Here is a 16305-nt window from a genome sequence, read left to right as displayed (position 1 = left end):
AAAAAGTGGGGGGGGGGGGGGATTAGAATGGAGAAAGTCCAAAGTCTTTGAGGATGTAGATAATAGAACTTCTCATAAAAAACTTCGTCAAGAGAATCAGAGAGGAAAGAAAGAGCAATGTGCATCTCCTTTGTGTATGCAACAACAAAAACTCCTATGTTTAACAGCCCAAATAATCTATGGATTCTTCGTAGGCAGTCAGCAGATCCTAGAAAGCAATATCTAGCAATAGACGATGCTTATGCGAGGCATAAAATTTTCAAAGAACAGAAATTAACTTCCTTGTCATCTATATAATAGGATTGAAATTCAAAAATGTCCAGAGGCTATAATAGCAATTGAAGTAAAAGAACAAGAACATAAAATCTACATCTTTTGATGTCATTACATCGAATTCCTCTTTGTTTCTGATGAGTTGATATAAAAACACAATAATCTATCATGATCAACTTCCATTAAGTTTCCGCCACCTCACTTCCCTTAAAACTGTAATTCTATGCATCACAGAAATTCAAAAGCTAGAAGCAGATCCCTCGTCTGTTAGCACATTAAAATAACTTTAATATACTTTATGATTTATGATCTTGAACTCCATAATAAACTGAAATTCAGTTTCCCTAGATCAAAAACACAAGGCCCATGTTCTAACGAAACTTCACCATCTTCAATTTCTCCACCCTTCTCTCAAAATTCAAGCATAATAACATAACAAACAATGCATTAAAATATAAAAAGAGAAAAATAAAAGCCAGAAATCAACTACTTTTGCAATTTTCTTGGTGATCTTTACCAAACTCTCTGCAGATACTTGATAAAATCCCTGCATAACTATCATTTAAAAGAAGCTAAAATCAAGATAACCATCTGGTCACGGAAACTGGCAATTAATTAAAGTATCCTTCTTAACAAATGAGTGGATAAACATTTCCATATCAGGAGAAACAACCTTGGCCTATCCTCCCTCCCCACTTTATAAGCTTCCTTTCTCCTATTAAATACCACAGGCCTTCTCTTCCTTTCCCTTCATTTCAACTTTGTTTTCAAACTTTTCCCAAAAACAATAGAGAGTACAAATTGTTACCAGGTGTCTCTCTTCCGCTCTACTCATCACATTTTTTTACCTTCTCTTCTTCAACGCCTTCTTCGAATCTGCTTTCTTTTAAATCCCCACTTCTCTCTCTAACTCCAACAACTTTAGTTCTTAAACTCATTGGTTTTTTATATGGACAGGCTGTTGTTCCGGTTTTTTCACATAATCTACAGCTTCTTGGAAAAAGAGGTAGGGGTTTTTTTGTTTTGGTCATTATTTTGGGATTTCGGAATCGAGTTGGTAGAGCAAGAGATTAAGGTTTGTGGATGATTACGAAGGACGCCAGTAGCAGAGAGGTTTTCGTTGTTGGGGTTTAAGGAGGAGAAGTTCTAATTCTAAAGACGGAATGCATTGGGTGTTTTTGGGATTTTTTTTTTTTTTGGGTTAAATGTTTAAGGTGGCGATTCGTTTGTCCCTGACTTGTTTTCATGTTAATTGTATTTTTTACTACATAATGAGAAATAGAAATAAAAGATTTAAGAAATAATTGTAATATTGTTGCGGGTTTTATTTTCAATTTACTCTCAATGCTTTGGAGTAACTCAGTTTCTGTGATGAAGTTTCGAAAAATCGATCAATTCTTGAACTTTTTGAAGATTCATTAAATTGATTTTTTTTACAAATAGGGGAATAATTAAAAAAAAAAAACCTCAAATACTTTGGTTTTGGTTTTTTCTTTAAATTTAAGAAATTTTAGGAAAATTATTGTTTAGCTTTATATCAAACCGGGAAAAATCAAAATTATATAAAAAAATATTTTCGTATATAAATAAATGTAAATATACATGATTTTCTAAAAAATTCTCGTCTTGCTCTTCTTTCCCAAACATGATTTATATCTTCGGTCTCCCCTTACCTTTCTCTCTAACATGACACGCCACAAAAAAACACACTTAAATAAAAAAAGCAACATCCTTTCATGTTGTTAAGTATCAGAGCGAAAAATCTTCTTGGTGTTGTTTTATTTCGACTTACTTCGTCTAGAATAATAAAAAGTTAAGTTTTTTAATTAAATTGTGAATTAGTAGCATATGTGAGGGTTATTTATATTTAATTAGTGGTAATGGTTAAATATCATGAAATATACATTTGATTTAACAAAATAATAATAATTTTTAATTTATCCTATAACTCAGTCTAAGCTTTGAAAACCATAAATTATGTGGTTTTCTAAACTTAAATTGATTGGCAATATTAAGTGATGTGGTAAGTTGAAACCTTTTTATTTTTTGTTCAACTGCATTTTTTGTTAACTAAACAAAAAAAAACTCAATTTTATCATTAAGTTATTTGTTCATAGTTACCTAATTGAATAAATTAGCGGTTTACCATAATAAATTAACTGCTATAACATAGGTCTGTAAAATTGAGTCTGGACCCATAGTGATCATTTATCAAAGAATGACTCTGGTTATCAATGATTGGAGCCGGGGAATTTATTACGATACTTAGTTGACATTTCATTAAAAGGTATTAATGAATTATGGTTCAATAAACCTGTTTAGGCAGAAAGACGGATTTCCTTGTTATTATCAGACATCACTTATTCACAAACTCGTGTGGGCGAAAGTTTTCTATTTCCCATTCTCATTGGAAAACCCTTTCGGTCCGCTTACCTTATCCCTCTCGAGGGGGTATTTTAGTGATAGGTTCTATAGGAACTGGACGGTCCTATTGGTCAAATACCTAGCGAACAAACTCCTATGTCTTTCATACAGTATTTCTGAAAAGTTCCCTGATAAACAAGCCCTAAGGGTTTTCTTATTGATGATAGGGACGATATTGATGATAGTGAACGATTATGATTGGTGACGATATCGACCGTGACCTTGGTACGGAGCTGGAGCTTCTAAACTAGGATGAAATGTATAACTGATGATATGATGCGGAAATAGACGATTTTATATACCCCTTCAAATTCGATTAGCAAAAGCAAATGTCTCCAGGGTATCATCCTTTTAGCATAAATATGTGTGAGTTTCCAAACATTTCATTCGATCTGGAAAAAGTGAATGAGGGTCAAATTTACTATATCCTATGATTGATTCCGGAAGGGCACGGTGCATGTTCCGGGTCTATTTAGTGAATCCTAATCTCCTATCATCAAGGGAGTTTGTGGAAGAAGAAATGTTCTCCAAACTAGAAAATATATGTCTGTGTTAAATTTTTTGCCTTTTTGCTATTCTGATGCTCCATATTTCCCATGAAAATAAACCAGAAAATGGGCATTCCCCGAGACCGTCTTAAATAAGAGTTTTTCCGTAATAAATTAAATACATGCTATTCTAACACATTATTTCGATAGGCTTTCTTACTTTTTCCACTATACAACGAAACGGGATACACGTTTTTCACTTTCTTGATCGATTATTAGTAGGGGTAATTTTCTCACTACTTTTTGGTGGAAAAGAAAATGGCATTCAATACTGAAGAAGTAATAGATTCTGGTGTTCGGGCGTAGAGGAGGGCAAATATCGTTGTTCCCAGTGTGAATACTAAGATTCTGTGTAGCGGAGCTTGGCAACCTAATGAGCGTGCCTCACTAGTCGATTAGTATTACATCAGAGAGAAATACAATTATAGACAACTAAATAATAATTAGATTCTATGCTCTGTACATCAAGACAAATCTTTGGGATTTTTTTTGGTTTTGACTGCATCTCCAGGTTAAAAGAGATAAAATACGTTTTTCAAGGATTCAGTTGGGATCTTTTCATTAAATATCAGATAGAGGAGGCTGTAATGCCTACAAAATGTGAATTTCAAAGTAATATGCAACCGCCACAGATCACTAAATTAATCAGAAAATAGTTCACACTATATTCAAGACAATTGACACGTATTTTGGACAAAATAACAGTGTCTTCAATTACAGCACTATTTTTCATCAAGATTCACAGGGAAATGATCGATATGGTTCTGAAGGATGAAACTGGATCAATGGACAGTTCAAATAATGATTTTTCTTTCCTTGAACAAAAATCCATTTTTGATTTATTTCATCTATTCATGATCGAAACGGGGGGGGGGGGATACACGTTACACCACGATTTTGAATCAAGAAGAGAGATTTCAAGAAATGGCGGATCTATATTCACTCTATCAACCCGAAATTTAGAAATGCCAAAAGAGAATAACACATTGATATTATTAGAAATGCCCAGAAAAATATCATATTCGTTTAAAGCAGAAACATGGGTGCACTCCTATGAATGTAGAAAATATACTAGATTATTCGAGTCGAATTGAAATTAATTGTCAACTCATTCATAACTGTTTAGTCAAAATAACAATTTATTTTGATTGAACTGCTTAGTTTTGTTTTGCTTTGGTACATGTTCTCATTTCAAGATTTATCGACTCGAATTGTTCCATTTACTTCAATTTTATTTCGATATCAATTATAAATATATATTGCTATTTCTCTTATACCTTATACCCAAATTCAAAAGTTCAGGGGACTTGAGAATGGAACAAAAGACAGGGGGGAATCCACCGCCTTCCGAAAGGGGATGCGGCTCGATTAAAGAGACAGTTATTTCACTTGCAAACATATTTGGGCGGGATTAAATATATGACAGGGTTACCCGATATTGTAATAATCGTTGATCAGCAAGAAGAATATATGGCTCTTCAAGAATGTATCACTTTGGGAATTCCAACAATTTGTTTAATTGATACAAACTGTGACCCGGATCTCACAGATATTTCGATTCCAGCGAATGATGACGCTATAGCTTCAATCCGATTAATTCTTAACAAATTAGTATTTGCGATTAGAACTTCTGCTAGATAGATCTCTAATTAAGTTTATAGTGTTTGTAATTATAAGATACAAGATATTATGTATCGTTCCTCACCATGGTAACCTATCACATGTTAAGAAAGGTTGTTGTTATGAGTATAGGGCCTAAATGGATATATTGTTCATATGTAAACAAGCTTTTGATGTAGATATGTATGGTTTTAAAATAATAGATTATTAGGGGAATCAAATATTTAATGATGCATCAACATTGAAGCTAATGAATATACACAAAAGGGAAGAAGGAATACATATTTATATTGATGCTAATGATGTTGTTGCTCTTATAACAATAAGAATGTCAAGATATTTCACTAACAAGGTTGAAGGCAATATGAGAATTGGAGTAAAATATTTCAATGATGATGTTGTGAGTAATAAAGTCATACAATAATTTGATATGGATGAATTGGATCTTTTTGATGATGATGATAATGATGTTGTTGTTGGTGATAGGAAATTTCAAACTAGGAAGTGAAAGAACTGCAATGGTTAATATAGGCACTAGTAGTGTGCATGATAAGGTTGATGGTAAATATACAAATGATAATGATAAAGAGGAAGCAAATGATGATTTTTTTTTTTAATGAGTGTCGTGATGTACACAATATCAAATGGTGGAGTCGCCTCTTGTAATTAAAGAGTGTTTTGGGTTTAATTATAGAGTTATGATTTTAAGAGAGTCGCCACCTAGCAACATGATTACTAAAAAACCTATACTCTGTAAAAGTTTGAGTAAGGGGACTAATTATGTAAGGAAAATACACTTTACCTCCAGTGCACCCTACCTATAAGATACATTTTTTATTGATCGTTATATCTAGATCATGTTTCTATTTGTTGGCTCCATTTATCAAAATTTTAGAGAAAAATATGGTATTTTAATATCGGATTCGTATATTATAGTATAAGTATATAATCCAATATTAAATGAAATTATGAATAAAAAACCTATTTTTCGTGTTTTCTAGAATAAGAATTTGTTTTTTGATTTTTTTTAAAAAAGGAAAATTAGATAATTTTAATATTGTTTCATATTTTATAGTGTAACTCTACGATCTATTATTAAACAAAATTGTTACGAAAAAAATGCGAGAGACCCACAAATATTTTTAAAATAATCCCTAAAGTTTTTTAGATATGTTTTTGAAATATTTTAGGGTCTATTTAGCTAGATACATAAATAAATACAAAACAAAACTAAAGAGAAAATGATTGGGGTATATTTGGCAAACATGTTCTAAACTTAAGGTTCAGAGGTATTAAAAATACCTTAAGAGCATGTTTGACAAATATATCTAAATAACTAAACAAGGTCTTATGTCTTAAAAAAAAAAAATAGTTTATCTAATACGCTTTTAAAATTAGTTTGGAGTTGACATAACCACATGGATTGAGAATACAGCCAAAGAACATTATGCATAAAATGAATCTATTCTAAAGTGCAATAAATGTAAGCAATCTAGATACAATTCAAAACTGTCAAATATATATTGCTAATCAAATTGGAGTATGATATGGTACTACAAGTTGAAATGATGTTGAAATGGATATGAGTGGAGGTGGGTTTAAGAGTTGTTGGATTTATTATATACATGATTTTTAGTGGTATTTTTTGTAAATAATAGGACATTGTGCATTGGGTAGTTTTTTCAAAAAAAAGAAATGTCCAATTGTTTTTTTTTTAGCCATCAAAGACACTTTAATAATTAAAATTATTATAGTAAAAAAACCTGTAAATAATAGTTGACTTTTATTTTAGTGCTGAAAAGTGAGATATAAAGTGTAATCATGTTATTAAACTAGTTTAAGAGTTAAATTATAATTTTTCAAATTGAAAATGAAAAAAAAAAACCAAAATATAGGAGGTTTATTTTTTTACAATTATTCCACTAAATAATTTTATGAGATAATTTTTTTTATTTTTAATATTTAAAATTTAAACACGAAACTCATAAAAAAATAATAAAATATATATCAAAATAGTTTTTATGAACAATATTGAAAATGTAACTCGACTTGTTGTATTTAAATTTTTTAAAAGTTTTATGAATTGAAATGTTCCATTCAGTAATTCAATCATAAAATAATAATTTTTTATTTTAAGTTTTTATTTCTTAATATTTTTAGGAAATTTTATTTTTATATTTTTTCAGGAAAATTATAAATAAATAAATAAAAAACATAAAAAATTTCTTTTTTGTTTTTAAATTTATTGATTCATAATTTTTTCAATCTTATTATAAATAAAGAAAAAAAATATGATTTCTTCCTTCAATAAGAAGATTACAAAACCAGAAATAGCACTTACAAGTAGTTCATTGCTCTCAGTCCCAGCCACTCGAAATAAAAAGAAAACTGAAATCTTATTTACAGGATCATTGTTTAGTTGTTGCAACGTCTGGCCGGGCAGAAGCGCCGGTGCCGAGATTGTAGCTGAATTATAATTTTTTAAAGTATTTTTATAGATTTAAATTATATATTTTTGTTTTTAAATTATTTTGATATTAAAAATAAAATTTAAAAAATATTAAAATATTATTTTAATATATCTTTAAATAAAAAATATTTTAAAATTAATATGATGATCAGCTAGTCCATGATAAATAAAATTGCGTAACATGCAAAGAAATCAATACTTGAAATTGGAATGGCCGCAGGGATATTTAGAAATGTGCTGATAGTAATGATTTAAAGTATTTTTTTTATTTCAAAATATATTAAAATAATATTTTTTAAAAAATTATTTTTGATATAAATAATTTAAATTAATTTAAAAATCTAAAAAAAATAATTTTAAATATATATTTTTTTAAATACACAATTTCATTATCAAACACTACAGTAATTCACGCTGCAGGCTGCAGCTGCCCATTCTGCTCTGTTTCCGAGCACAATAATTCACTTGATGCAATTAAGCTAGGCCAACGTAAACCCCTCTTGTCGTCACAGTTTAACTATATATTTCTTCAAATTATTATTTTTTAAATTATTTTTAAATAAAAAAAACTTTAAAAATATTTCTCCAAACACAATCTCCAAAAGTCGGTTTAGAAGTTTGGGTTATTTAGGACACCGAATGAATATTCATTAGAAAACGACGTCGTGGTTTGAACTCCTATAAAACCCAACCTGACAAAAGCAAAACCACTGGAAAGTCTAAAACCCCCCTGTTTTTTCAAAAAATACTGCTGCTGCTAGTGTTATCTCGCAACCGGCGATCATCATCACCACAACCCCCGGCCGTCTTTCCTTGTTTCCGGTTAGAAGATACCTTTTTTTTAAAAAAAAATTATGGGCTTAATGTCTCGTTTCGAGGGTATAATTTTGGTTTAATTGATGAATGAGTGAGTGAGGTTTGTCTTTGACATCATGTCTTTAGTTGATGTCTTTTGATGATTGTTGTGATTGTGATGCTCTGTTTAGATGGTTGTTTTTGTGTCGAATTATGAATGCATGTGTTTTGGCTATGTTTTGCTCGGCTGCGTCTCTTAATTGGGGTGGAGTATCCTTATTTGCTAGTGTTTTTCTCCCTGTTTTTCATTGTTTCAAGGATATGGGGTCCTACTTTTGATTGAGAAACCTAGTATTCTAACCTGAAAAGCTTTTTTGATTGATAAAACCAGCTCAAAGTTTCAATCTTTACTCTTAATCAGAATTTTGTGTGTGTGTGTGTGTGTGTGTGGGTGTGCGTGTATTAGCTGCAATGCATCCTGTTGTTCAGTTCTGTTGTCTCCTTTGTTGGTTATATATCCACTGAGATTGGGGCAAAGCAAAAATCTCAACCATAATTATAATTTTTGTTTTGAAGAAGAAAAGAAAATGATTTAATTGGATTGTTAAGACAAAGCAAATTGATTGAAAATTCAATCTGAATAAAATTTCCGCTGTCTGTATTCTGGTCTCCTCCATGGCACTTTCGAAGTCACTGCATGTTTGGTCAATTTTGAAAATTTGCATGAGGATCAGTAGGTTTTATTTAAAGTTTGATGTTTATTGTAACTTGCATCATATGCATGTGAATTTGGTATAAATCTTTTTTTAAAAAAATTACCTGATTGACATATCGTGCTTCCTTTCTTTCAAGTGTTAGTCCTATTTCTTATAGTGGATATGTTTTTTTACCACCATGCCAATAAAGCAAGTTTTGCAAGTGAGCCAAAGAAGATAACTTAGGTAGGCCATTATTACATGACTCCATTCTGGTTAATCTTATTTTAGGGACTTGTCTTTAGGATAACTTTGGAGTGAATTTATGTACTTTCAAAACGACATGTCCCAACTGTCTCCGTCTCTTCAGTCAATGCACTTAAAATACTGCAACCCATAATCTTATTGAAGAAAAACTTAATACAAATTTGTCTTCAGTTTTTGAAATGTTTAACAAGTTGAGTTGGGTTTCTATGTGATCTTTAGCTTTCTGATAGTTTCTCTGATTTGTGATATTGATATTCTCACTTTAAGACATTCTATCTATCCAAGTCATGCAAGTGTTGACATATTCATCTCTGCAGGTTTAGGCTACTGTCCTGTCCTGAACCAGGAATTAATATCTTGCAGTGTTTGAGCACTGTCTTCTAGAATCTAATACATAATGGATTTAAGATCTAAAGGTATGGCCTGGGCTGGAAACATTTACCAGAAGTTTGAAACTATGTGCCATGAAGTGGATAATGTTGTGAATAAGGTATCATTTTTTTTCTTTCTGTTTTCTTCTCTTTAGCATGAGTTAAGACAGGCTTTTTTTCACATTTTCTGTCATTTTCATTGATTGAAATCAATAGTCATATTTTCTTTGGTTGTTGCAACTTTTCATTCATGCATCGATATTTTTAGCTGTAACATATTTACTTTAAACTATCCCATGGGCCGGCATATCCCTGCATGCATCCACAGCCCAAACATGATTTGGCCATTTCTTATACTTTTACTTCTTCTTATATGTACAGGATGCATTTAAATTCGTTGAAAATCAGGTGCACTCTGTGGGTGAGAACATGAAGAAAATCTATTCTGATGCTGTCCATGATTTAATCCCTCCTTTGGTGGATACTGCAAAATGTGAAGCTCCAGCAGCAGCTACCATTGGTGCGTATATTATTAAAACTGTGATTGGCATCGAGGATGATCATGGGTATACTTCTCAGGCAAAGCAATCACCTGCGGAGCTTGGTGATCATGATCCTATGACAAAGCAGCCAGGCAAGGATGTCTGGGAGCTTCAGGTTGCAAATCAATTGACTATCACTGGCAATTCTGAAGAAACACTTGAAGGGGCAGAATCTGAGTCAGCTCTTGGAGTTGACGATGTTACAACTGAGACTTCTGATGTGAGCACTGAAGAAAATTCAGTAAAGGAGAATTCCTGTGGACCTGAGGAGTTGGAATCTATTACTCATGGAAATAAAGAACCTTTTGAAGCATCCAGTGAATTTCCTGATTTTAGTAGTGAAAATGCATGTGGGTTTCTGGATGAGGTTTCACCTGTTACTTCAGTTCCTGGTGAGGCGTTCCAGTGCCCTCAAGATGTGGGAACTGTATGTGATAGCTCTGCAGGTGATGCCTACTCTGCTAATGTGATTGTTTCTTCTCCGATTTCCTTTTCAGTTGTATCTTCTGAAAAAGAAGCAGCGGAGATGGAAATTGCATCCCCCAGCTGTTCCATATTCAAGGAATCTCATTGTTTGCCTGGGAACCCACTTGATAACATCACCACCAAATTAATCTCTTGCGGTAATCCTTGTGATGTGGCTGGCCATGATTCTGACAGTTCCAAAAAGCTCCTTTCATCTACATCATCTCATTCTGATGATTCTGTTGTGCTCTTGTCTTCCACATCTGCTCCAACTGTTTCATGTAAGATCAATGGAGCAGAGACGGGGCTTGCCTCCTCCAACAGTGTGCTGTCCTTGGTATCAATAGGTTGGTAACTCAATTTTATCTAGGGATCATATTTTGGTAGAAAAAGACTATAGAATCATTTCAGCCAGGCCCACATCTTTGAAGAATCATATTTTGGTTGAAAAAACACTCTAAAATCATTTTTTCCATGTCTTTATGATGTAGTGTGGGAAGAGGAAAACAGTAGAAAACAGAAATTACAGCAGCATAATGGTTAAAATTAAGCTAAATTGAAGTTGGAACAAGATAATTAAGGTTTAGGGTTGATAAGAAACCTCTAAAATCTGAATAGATTGATAAAATAACAAAAAATACTACAAAAGTAACCCTAGCAGCCAATTTATATTAGCTTAAGCCCTACATCCTTGTAGGAAAAGGACTCCTAGTCTTAGTCCCTTAGTAAAACTACATAGCCTATAAAGAAGATACTTTTAAATGTAACATTCTAATCACGACCCTAGATTGATTAACCCTGTTATCAGAAATATAATAAAACAAATTCTAGAGAAAGCTCCTGCTTTGAATTAATTATGTGAAGCTGTCTTGTAATATCTTGATGGCTAATTATCTTCAGATATGGGTTTGATGTGAAATTCATACAATCTCTGTGTCTGGGTGTGTGTTCTGAAAATATTCTGAAAAAAATAAAAGCTGATGAAACTTGTCTGGTTCACTTTGAGATAATATCAGAAAATAAAGATCAACGTATGTCTATATTCTAGTAGTGTTATTGGTAAAAAGTTGTTATAGCTATCATTATGAGCCCCTGAGATGTAAAACATTCAATAAAATTGCTTTGTGGCCTATCTATAACGAATTAGTTTTAAATTGGTTTCTTCTTATGGTAAGTTAGAATATCAGCCTAATTGTCATCTCTGAACTATTATTGAATACGGGAATGAGGTACTGTTTGAATGCATCCTCTGACTAATAATTTGAATGGATGGTTTCAGCTAAAAGAAATATGCATATTAACATAATCAATGAAAACTAATCTGCATTTAATTGGAACAGCCTGATTATCAGAATGCAGTAATCTCTAAGCATTATTTAAGCTATTGCAAACTCCTTATGGTATGTCCTGTGCATAGTAAGATTTCCATGTATATGACTACATGGCTTTGACATGTACATGCTATATCTTATTCATGGTTCCCCTTTCAGTGACTAGTATTGAGGTGTTAAATAACCATGCACCTTAGGCATGGCTTTCTGGAAGTTATTCATTCTTTCTAATAACAGAACGCATTTATAAAATCACAGGTAAGGATATAATTAGCCTTTCACGACTTGTGAGTTTGAACCTGCTTGTTTCTTGGTGACTGTTTTTTATCATTTTCTTGTTAACAAAACATGAGCTTCCAAACATGAACCATCCATAGCTGATCCGTTTTTTGCATGTGAATATCAGTTGCATAAGCTAAACTTGCAAGTGTGTCTTTTTACTGATTTCTAGAAGCACGTGCAGGATGCTCGGATGACTCTGCTATGGAAGATTTGACAGAATCTGAAATGGAAAACATTGATTTGTCTGAGAATGTGAAGCTTGATGAAAGTTGTGTCATTGTTGACAATAGCTTTCTCTATGAAGTCTCTCGTAGAAATCGTAGGCTCCGATCATACAAGGTTTGGTCTCTCTCTCTCTCTATGTGCGTGTGCAGGTGTGGATTGGTGGCTGTGCATCCTTTGGGGGGGGGGGGTATTTGGAGCTGTGCATATATTTTCCAAGTAAAGGAAGAATTTATTTGCAGTTATGCAACTGATAATTTTTCAAACATGAGAAGAGAATAAAAGAAAAGGAGCCACTACATTCCTATATGTATAGTGCTTCAAAAAATAATGACAGATAAATTTTCATTGGCTGGTCAAATGTGGGCTAGTTACTTCTACTGTATCTAGTTTGCAAATATGAGCTATATCCTTGTAACTTTTAACTTTCTAGTTTGGCAATCTTTCTGTTATGTTTTAATTAAATTCCACCATCTTGCGAGTGTGAATAATGAATAAGTAAGAGGCTAGGAATTCACTAGAAACTGTAATTTCATACAGAGCACAGTTAATTTTTCTTGAGACAATTACTGTTCACAACTTGAATTTTGTTATTCTTGGTCAATGAAACTCCATTAGAATCTTGTGTGTAGGAATTCACTAGAAACTCTAATTCCACAGAGCCACAGAGCACAGTTTGAAATTTTTTCTTGAGCCCATTACTGCTCACAACTTAAATTTTGTTACTTGGTAAATGAACCTCCATTAGAATCTTGTGCGTTTATTTTAATTTCTTAATTTTGTAGATAATAAGACCTACTGACCCCCTTTTGGTTTTCTTATTTTTTAAGAAAAAAATCCAAGATGCTTTCTCTTCCAAAAAGAGGTTAACCAAGGAGTATGAGCAGCTTGCAATTTGGTTCGGAGACCTTGATGGCCATGATACAATGCAGCACGAGTTGTCATCTAGTACCACCATCACCTTGGATCCACAGACTAATTGGAGACAAGACTCTGAATGGGAGCTGCTGTAAACAAATTGCTAAAGACGTGAACAAAACATAAGTGGGGTAATTGGCCAGCCTGCCCCTTGTACAGGTTAATAAGTTGACAATGCCACGGTTTGTGAATAATGGTCGGAGGGTATCAAGTTTGGTATAGAAAAATATAGAGTAATAAAGTAGAAGATGATTATCCAATCACATCTGCCAAACTGCTGCTGCTGCTGCAGTTTCTGTTCTGATCAAGTTGCTATGAAATTGCAATATCTTGGTAGTACTTGCGCTATTACTTTCCAGTTTTTCATCTAGATATAGTATCTTCATGTTTGAGCTTTGTTGCATATGCATGCTTGTTAAGGGAAAAAATTTTCAACAACCGAAAAAAATAATTGAATTACAAAATTTTCAGCTCATGAATGTAACTCTATGACTCGCAGAGGTCTTTGCCTTCTGTTTTTTTGTTCATTTCTTTTTTCAGCAAAAAGTTTGCATCTCCCCACCGTCGTAATCACATAAAATTTTGATGATTCTGTAACAAATATGCGTAGAGAATCTCATTCCAAGCATCAGGAACCCCTGGTAAGCACCAGTGGATGCAGTCTGCAAATTTTTTTGGATCAGATCTTTGCTCCTTTGTCAAGAGCTTTCCCTTGCGTTCACCATAGATGGTTGTATGGCCATCTTTTCTATATTCCGACAACTGGGTGATATTCAAAAAAGTAACATTGATTTTCGATTCTCGTAGGATATCATCAACTATCTTCATGATCTGGAGATTTGAACCGGTGCCCCAGTATGGACCTTCAACTGGGTAGGATTCATTGAAGCAGTTTTCATCACTTCCAGGCATCCATTCCCAACTCCTACAAAAGAATGTTATGTTCTCTCATTAGGACCAGAACTTTATAGCTCACCCGAAAATGAATGAAGCTCCATCAAAAGAATTGATTAAAGGTTGGTTATGGAATAACTACAAAAACATAGATTAGCTGATAACAGTTACCTACAAATGTGATATATCAAAGGAGAAGTCTAGAATTAGATCAAAATCCATTAAAAAAAGAGGAAGAGAAGAGGTGTCTGCTTTCAATGCTTTTTAACAGTGACTGCAAAGATGGCATTAAGCTTAATTAACCTGGGGAAACGGTGTAACTCACCACAAATGAGTTGGAGACATGCTCATGAAGAACACCTTCTGCTTGATGGAGTTGATGTTGGATTCTAGCCATTTTGCCCAAGTTTCCAATGCTAACTTATATGCAGTGGTTACATTATATTCTTGAATGTCATCTGTTGATCCATGTCTGAAACAAAACCACATAGTTAAACAACCTTTTGTTACATTCAAGTTAGATTTTGCTCAGTTACATGCGTGAGTTCAGAAGTTATAATAATGAAGAATGTGCTCGGACAGTCAGCAAAGACGTGAAGAACTGGATACTTACGTGGCATTGATCAAAGGCTTGTACATCCACCATACGTAGCTCTCGAATACTAACACGTCAACGCCTTCCCAGCTCTTTCCATGTTTAGCTATGGAATCGAGATTAACCAGCCGTTTTAGTACAGTATGATTTATTGCATGATCTGAAATGGATTCCACAATGAAGGGAGCCCAATAATACTCAATCGATGCATTATACTCCTGAAACATTTTGTGGGAAAGAAATATGAATTTATTGGTCATAATCATATGTAATCACAGTTCAATTTGCTTGATTATTTAGCTGATAAAATCCCCGTGGCTAACTGTTTATATTTTGAAGAAAACATTGGAAAAAGTGTAAGCGAATTGAGTACCTCAGCTTTGAAGATCTTCATCGGAGGAATTCGGTGAAAAGATTTTTTCCCATCAGGAATTACAGATTGCACCATACAGACCATAGATTCAAATTGGCCTCTCTGTACAGAATCTCCTATAAACATCAGCCTTTTGCCCCTCAAAACGTCCAGTAGCTTTAATGGATCAAATCTGAGACGACAGAGAACATAGTTAAAAAAGCACTCAGGAGTTTCTGCATTTCTACTGCCATAAAATAATGGCAAGTAGCAAGGCACGTTTCAAAGGGGGACATGAACACATCAAATGCCACCAAAAAATAAAAAAAATAAAGTCTTACCTCGGCAACTTGCATGCATGAGGCTGCCACCTCCAATCCTGGTAGAAAGAATCAGGCCTGCCATTTCTTTGGCAGGTGGTCTGTTTAACCAGGTAAGGGCAGCTTTCTTCTGTATAAAGAGGGCGGGATACATTGTCCCACACCCATTTCCCTTCAAAAACATCGCACCCTTTCTCAAACCGATCTTCTGGCAAAACGAAGACTGGTTTTTTATACTCGCCACCTTCTTGCCTTCCATGTACCCTGAAGATAGAGCTCTGGTTGCTCTTTAAACTATCTAGGACTAATCTCGAAGTTCCTAAAACAAGGAGACAAGCTAAAGCTACAGGGAAGAGGGTCTGAATTCGTCGATCAAGTGAAGGTTTGATCGTCATTAATTTAGGGTGGGTGAATAGAACTGAAGTGGTTGCGTTTTGCTTCCTTTTAGAGACAGCTTCCTTCGTATTTGACAGTGTATCTTGAGCTTGAAGTCTTTTCGACAAAGCTCCATGCAACCACCAGTTGGTAGATTACAGTTTAGGTAGTGTCTTAGGCTTCAAAAGCATTAGGATCTGGGTCATCCTCATGAGAAGTTAAGAACCATAAATCACAAGTAACCCACTCTGAACTCGTTCCCATTCTCTTCTAACTCTTGATTTCTCTGCTTGGAGAGGTGGCACATCAGCCTACACGACTAACTCAACTAGTTAGGTTGGAAACTTGCTTTCTAAAATTAAATTACTAATATAATTTTTATAAATATCAGAGTTATTAAAAATTTATATACCATATACAAACTAATTCGGATATCTATATATATATATATATATATATATATATATATATATATATATATATATATATATATATGACACAACAAACCTGGTGGTTGCTTAAGTTGGTGGCTCATGACTTGACCAT

At 33.4% G+C, this 16305-nt stretch overlaps 2 protein-coding genes across 4 annotated transcripts; one reads left to right on the top strand and one right to left on the bottom strand.

Moving 5' to 3' along the window:
• Nucleotides 1–8016: 8016 nt before the first annotated feature.
• LOC118063551 (uncharacterized) lies at nt 8017–13574 on the top strand. 3 transcript variants are annotated; one of them, XM_035077606.2, is made up of 5 exons: nt 8017–8157; nt 9410–9582; nt 9845–10817; nt 12265–12422; nt 13136–13574. In XM_035077606.2, the coding sequence occupies exons 2-5, from the start codon at nt 9490–9492 to the stop codon at nt 13316–13318; spliced, it is 1407 nt and encodes a 468-aa protein (XP_034933497.1). In that variant the 5' UTR covers nt 8017–8157; nt 9410–9489; the 3' UTR covers nt 13319–13574. The 3 variants fall into 3 exon arrangements, with proteins under 3 accessions (XP_034933497.1, XP_073263274.1, XP_073263273.1); XM_073407173.1 differs by lacking the exon at nt 8017–8157 and adding an exon at nt 8222–8242; XM_073407172.1 differs by lacking the exon at nt 8017–8157 and adding an exon at nt 8233–8251.
• Nucleotides 13575–13775: 201 nt separating this feature from the next.
• LOC118063552 (protein trichome birefringence-like 31) lies at nt 13776–15945 on the bottom strand. The gene is made up of 5 exons (XM_035077607.2): nt 15406–15945; nt 15086–15257; nt 14731–14930; nt 14443–14589; nt 13776–14148 (listed from the first exon to the last, which is right to left on the bottom strand). Exons 1-5 carry the CDS (start codon nt 15777–15779, stop codon nt 13794–13796), a joined length of 1248 nt encoding a protein of 415 aa, XP_034933498.1. The 5' UTR covers nt 15780–15945; the 3' UTR covers nt 13776–13793.
• Between the last annotated feature and the right edge of the window lie 360 nt (nt 15946–16305).

The sequence above is a fragment of the Populus alba genome, chromosome 1, assembly GCF_005239225.2.
Source record: "Populus alba chromosome 1, ASM523922v2, whole genome shotgun sequence".
Classification (NCBI taxonomy): domain Eukaryota; kingdom Viridiplantae; phylum Streptophyta; class Magnoliopsida; order Malpighiales; family Salicaceae; genus Populus; species Populus alba.
Note: the sequence above shows the minus strand (reverse complement) of the source record. Positions and strands in the feature narration are given on the sequence as shown.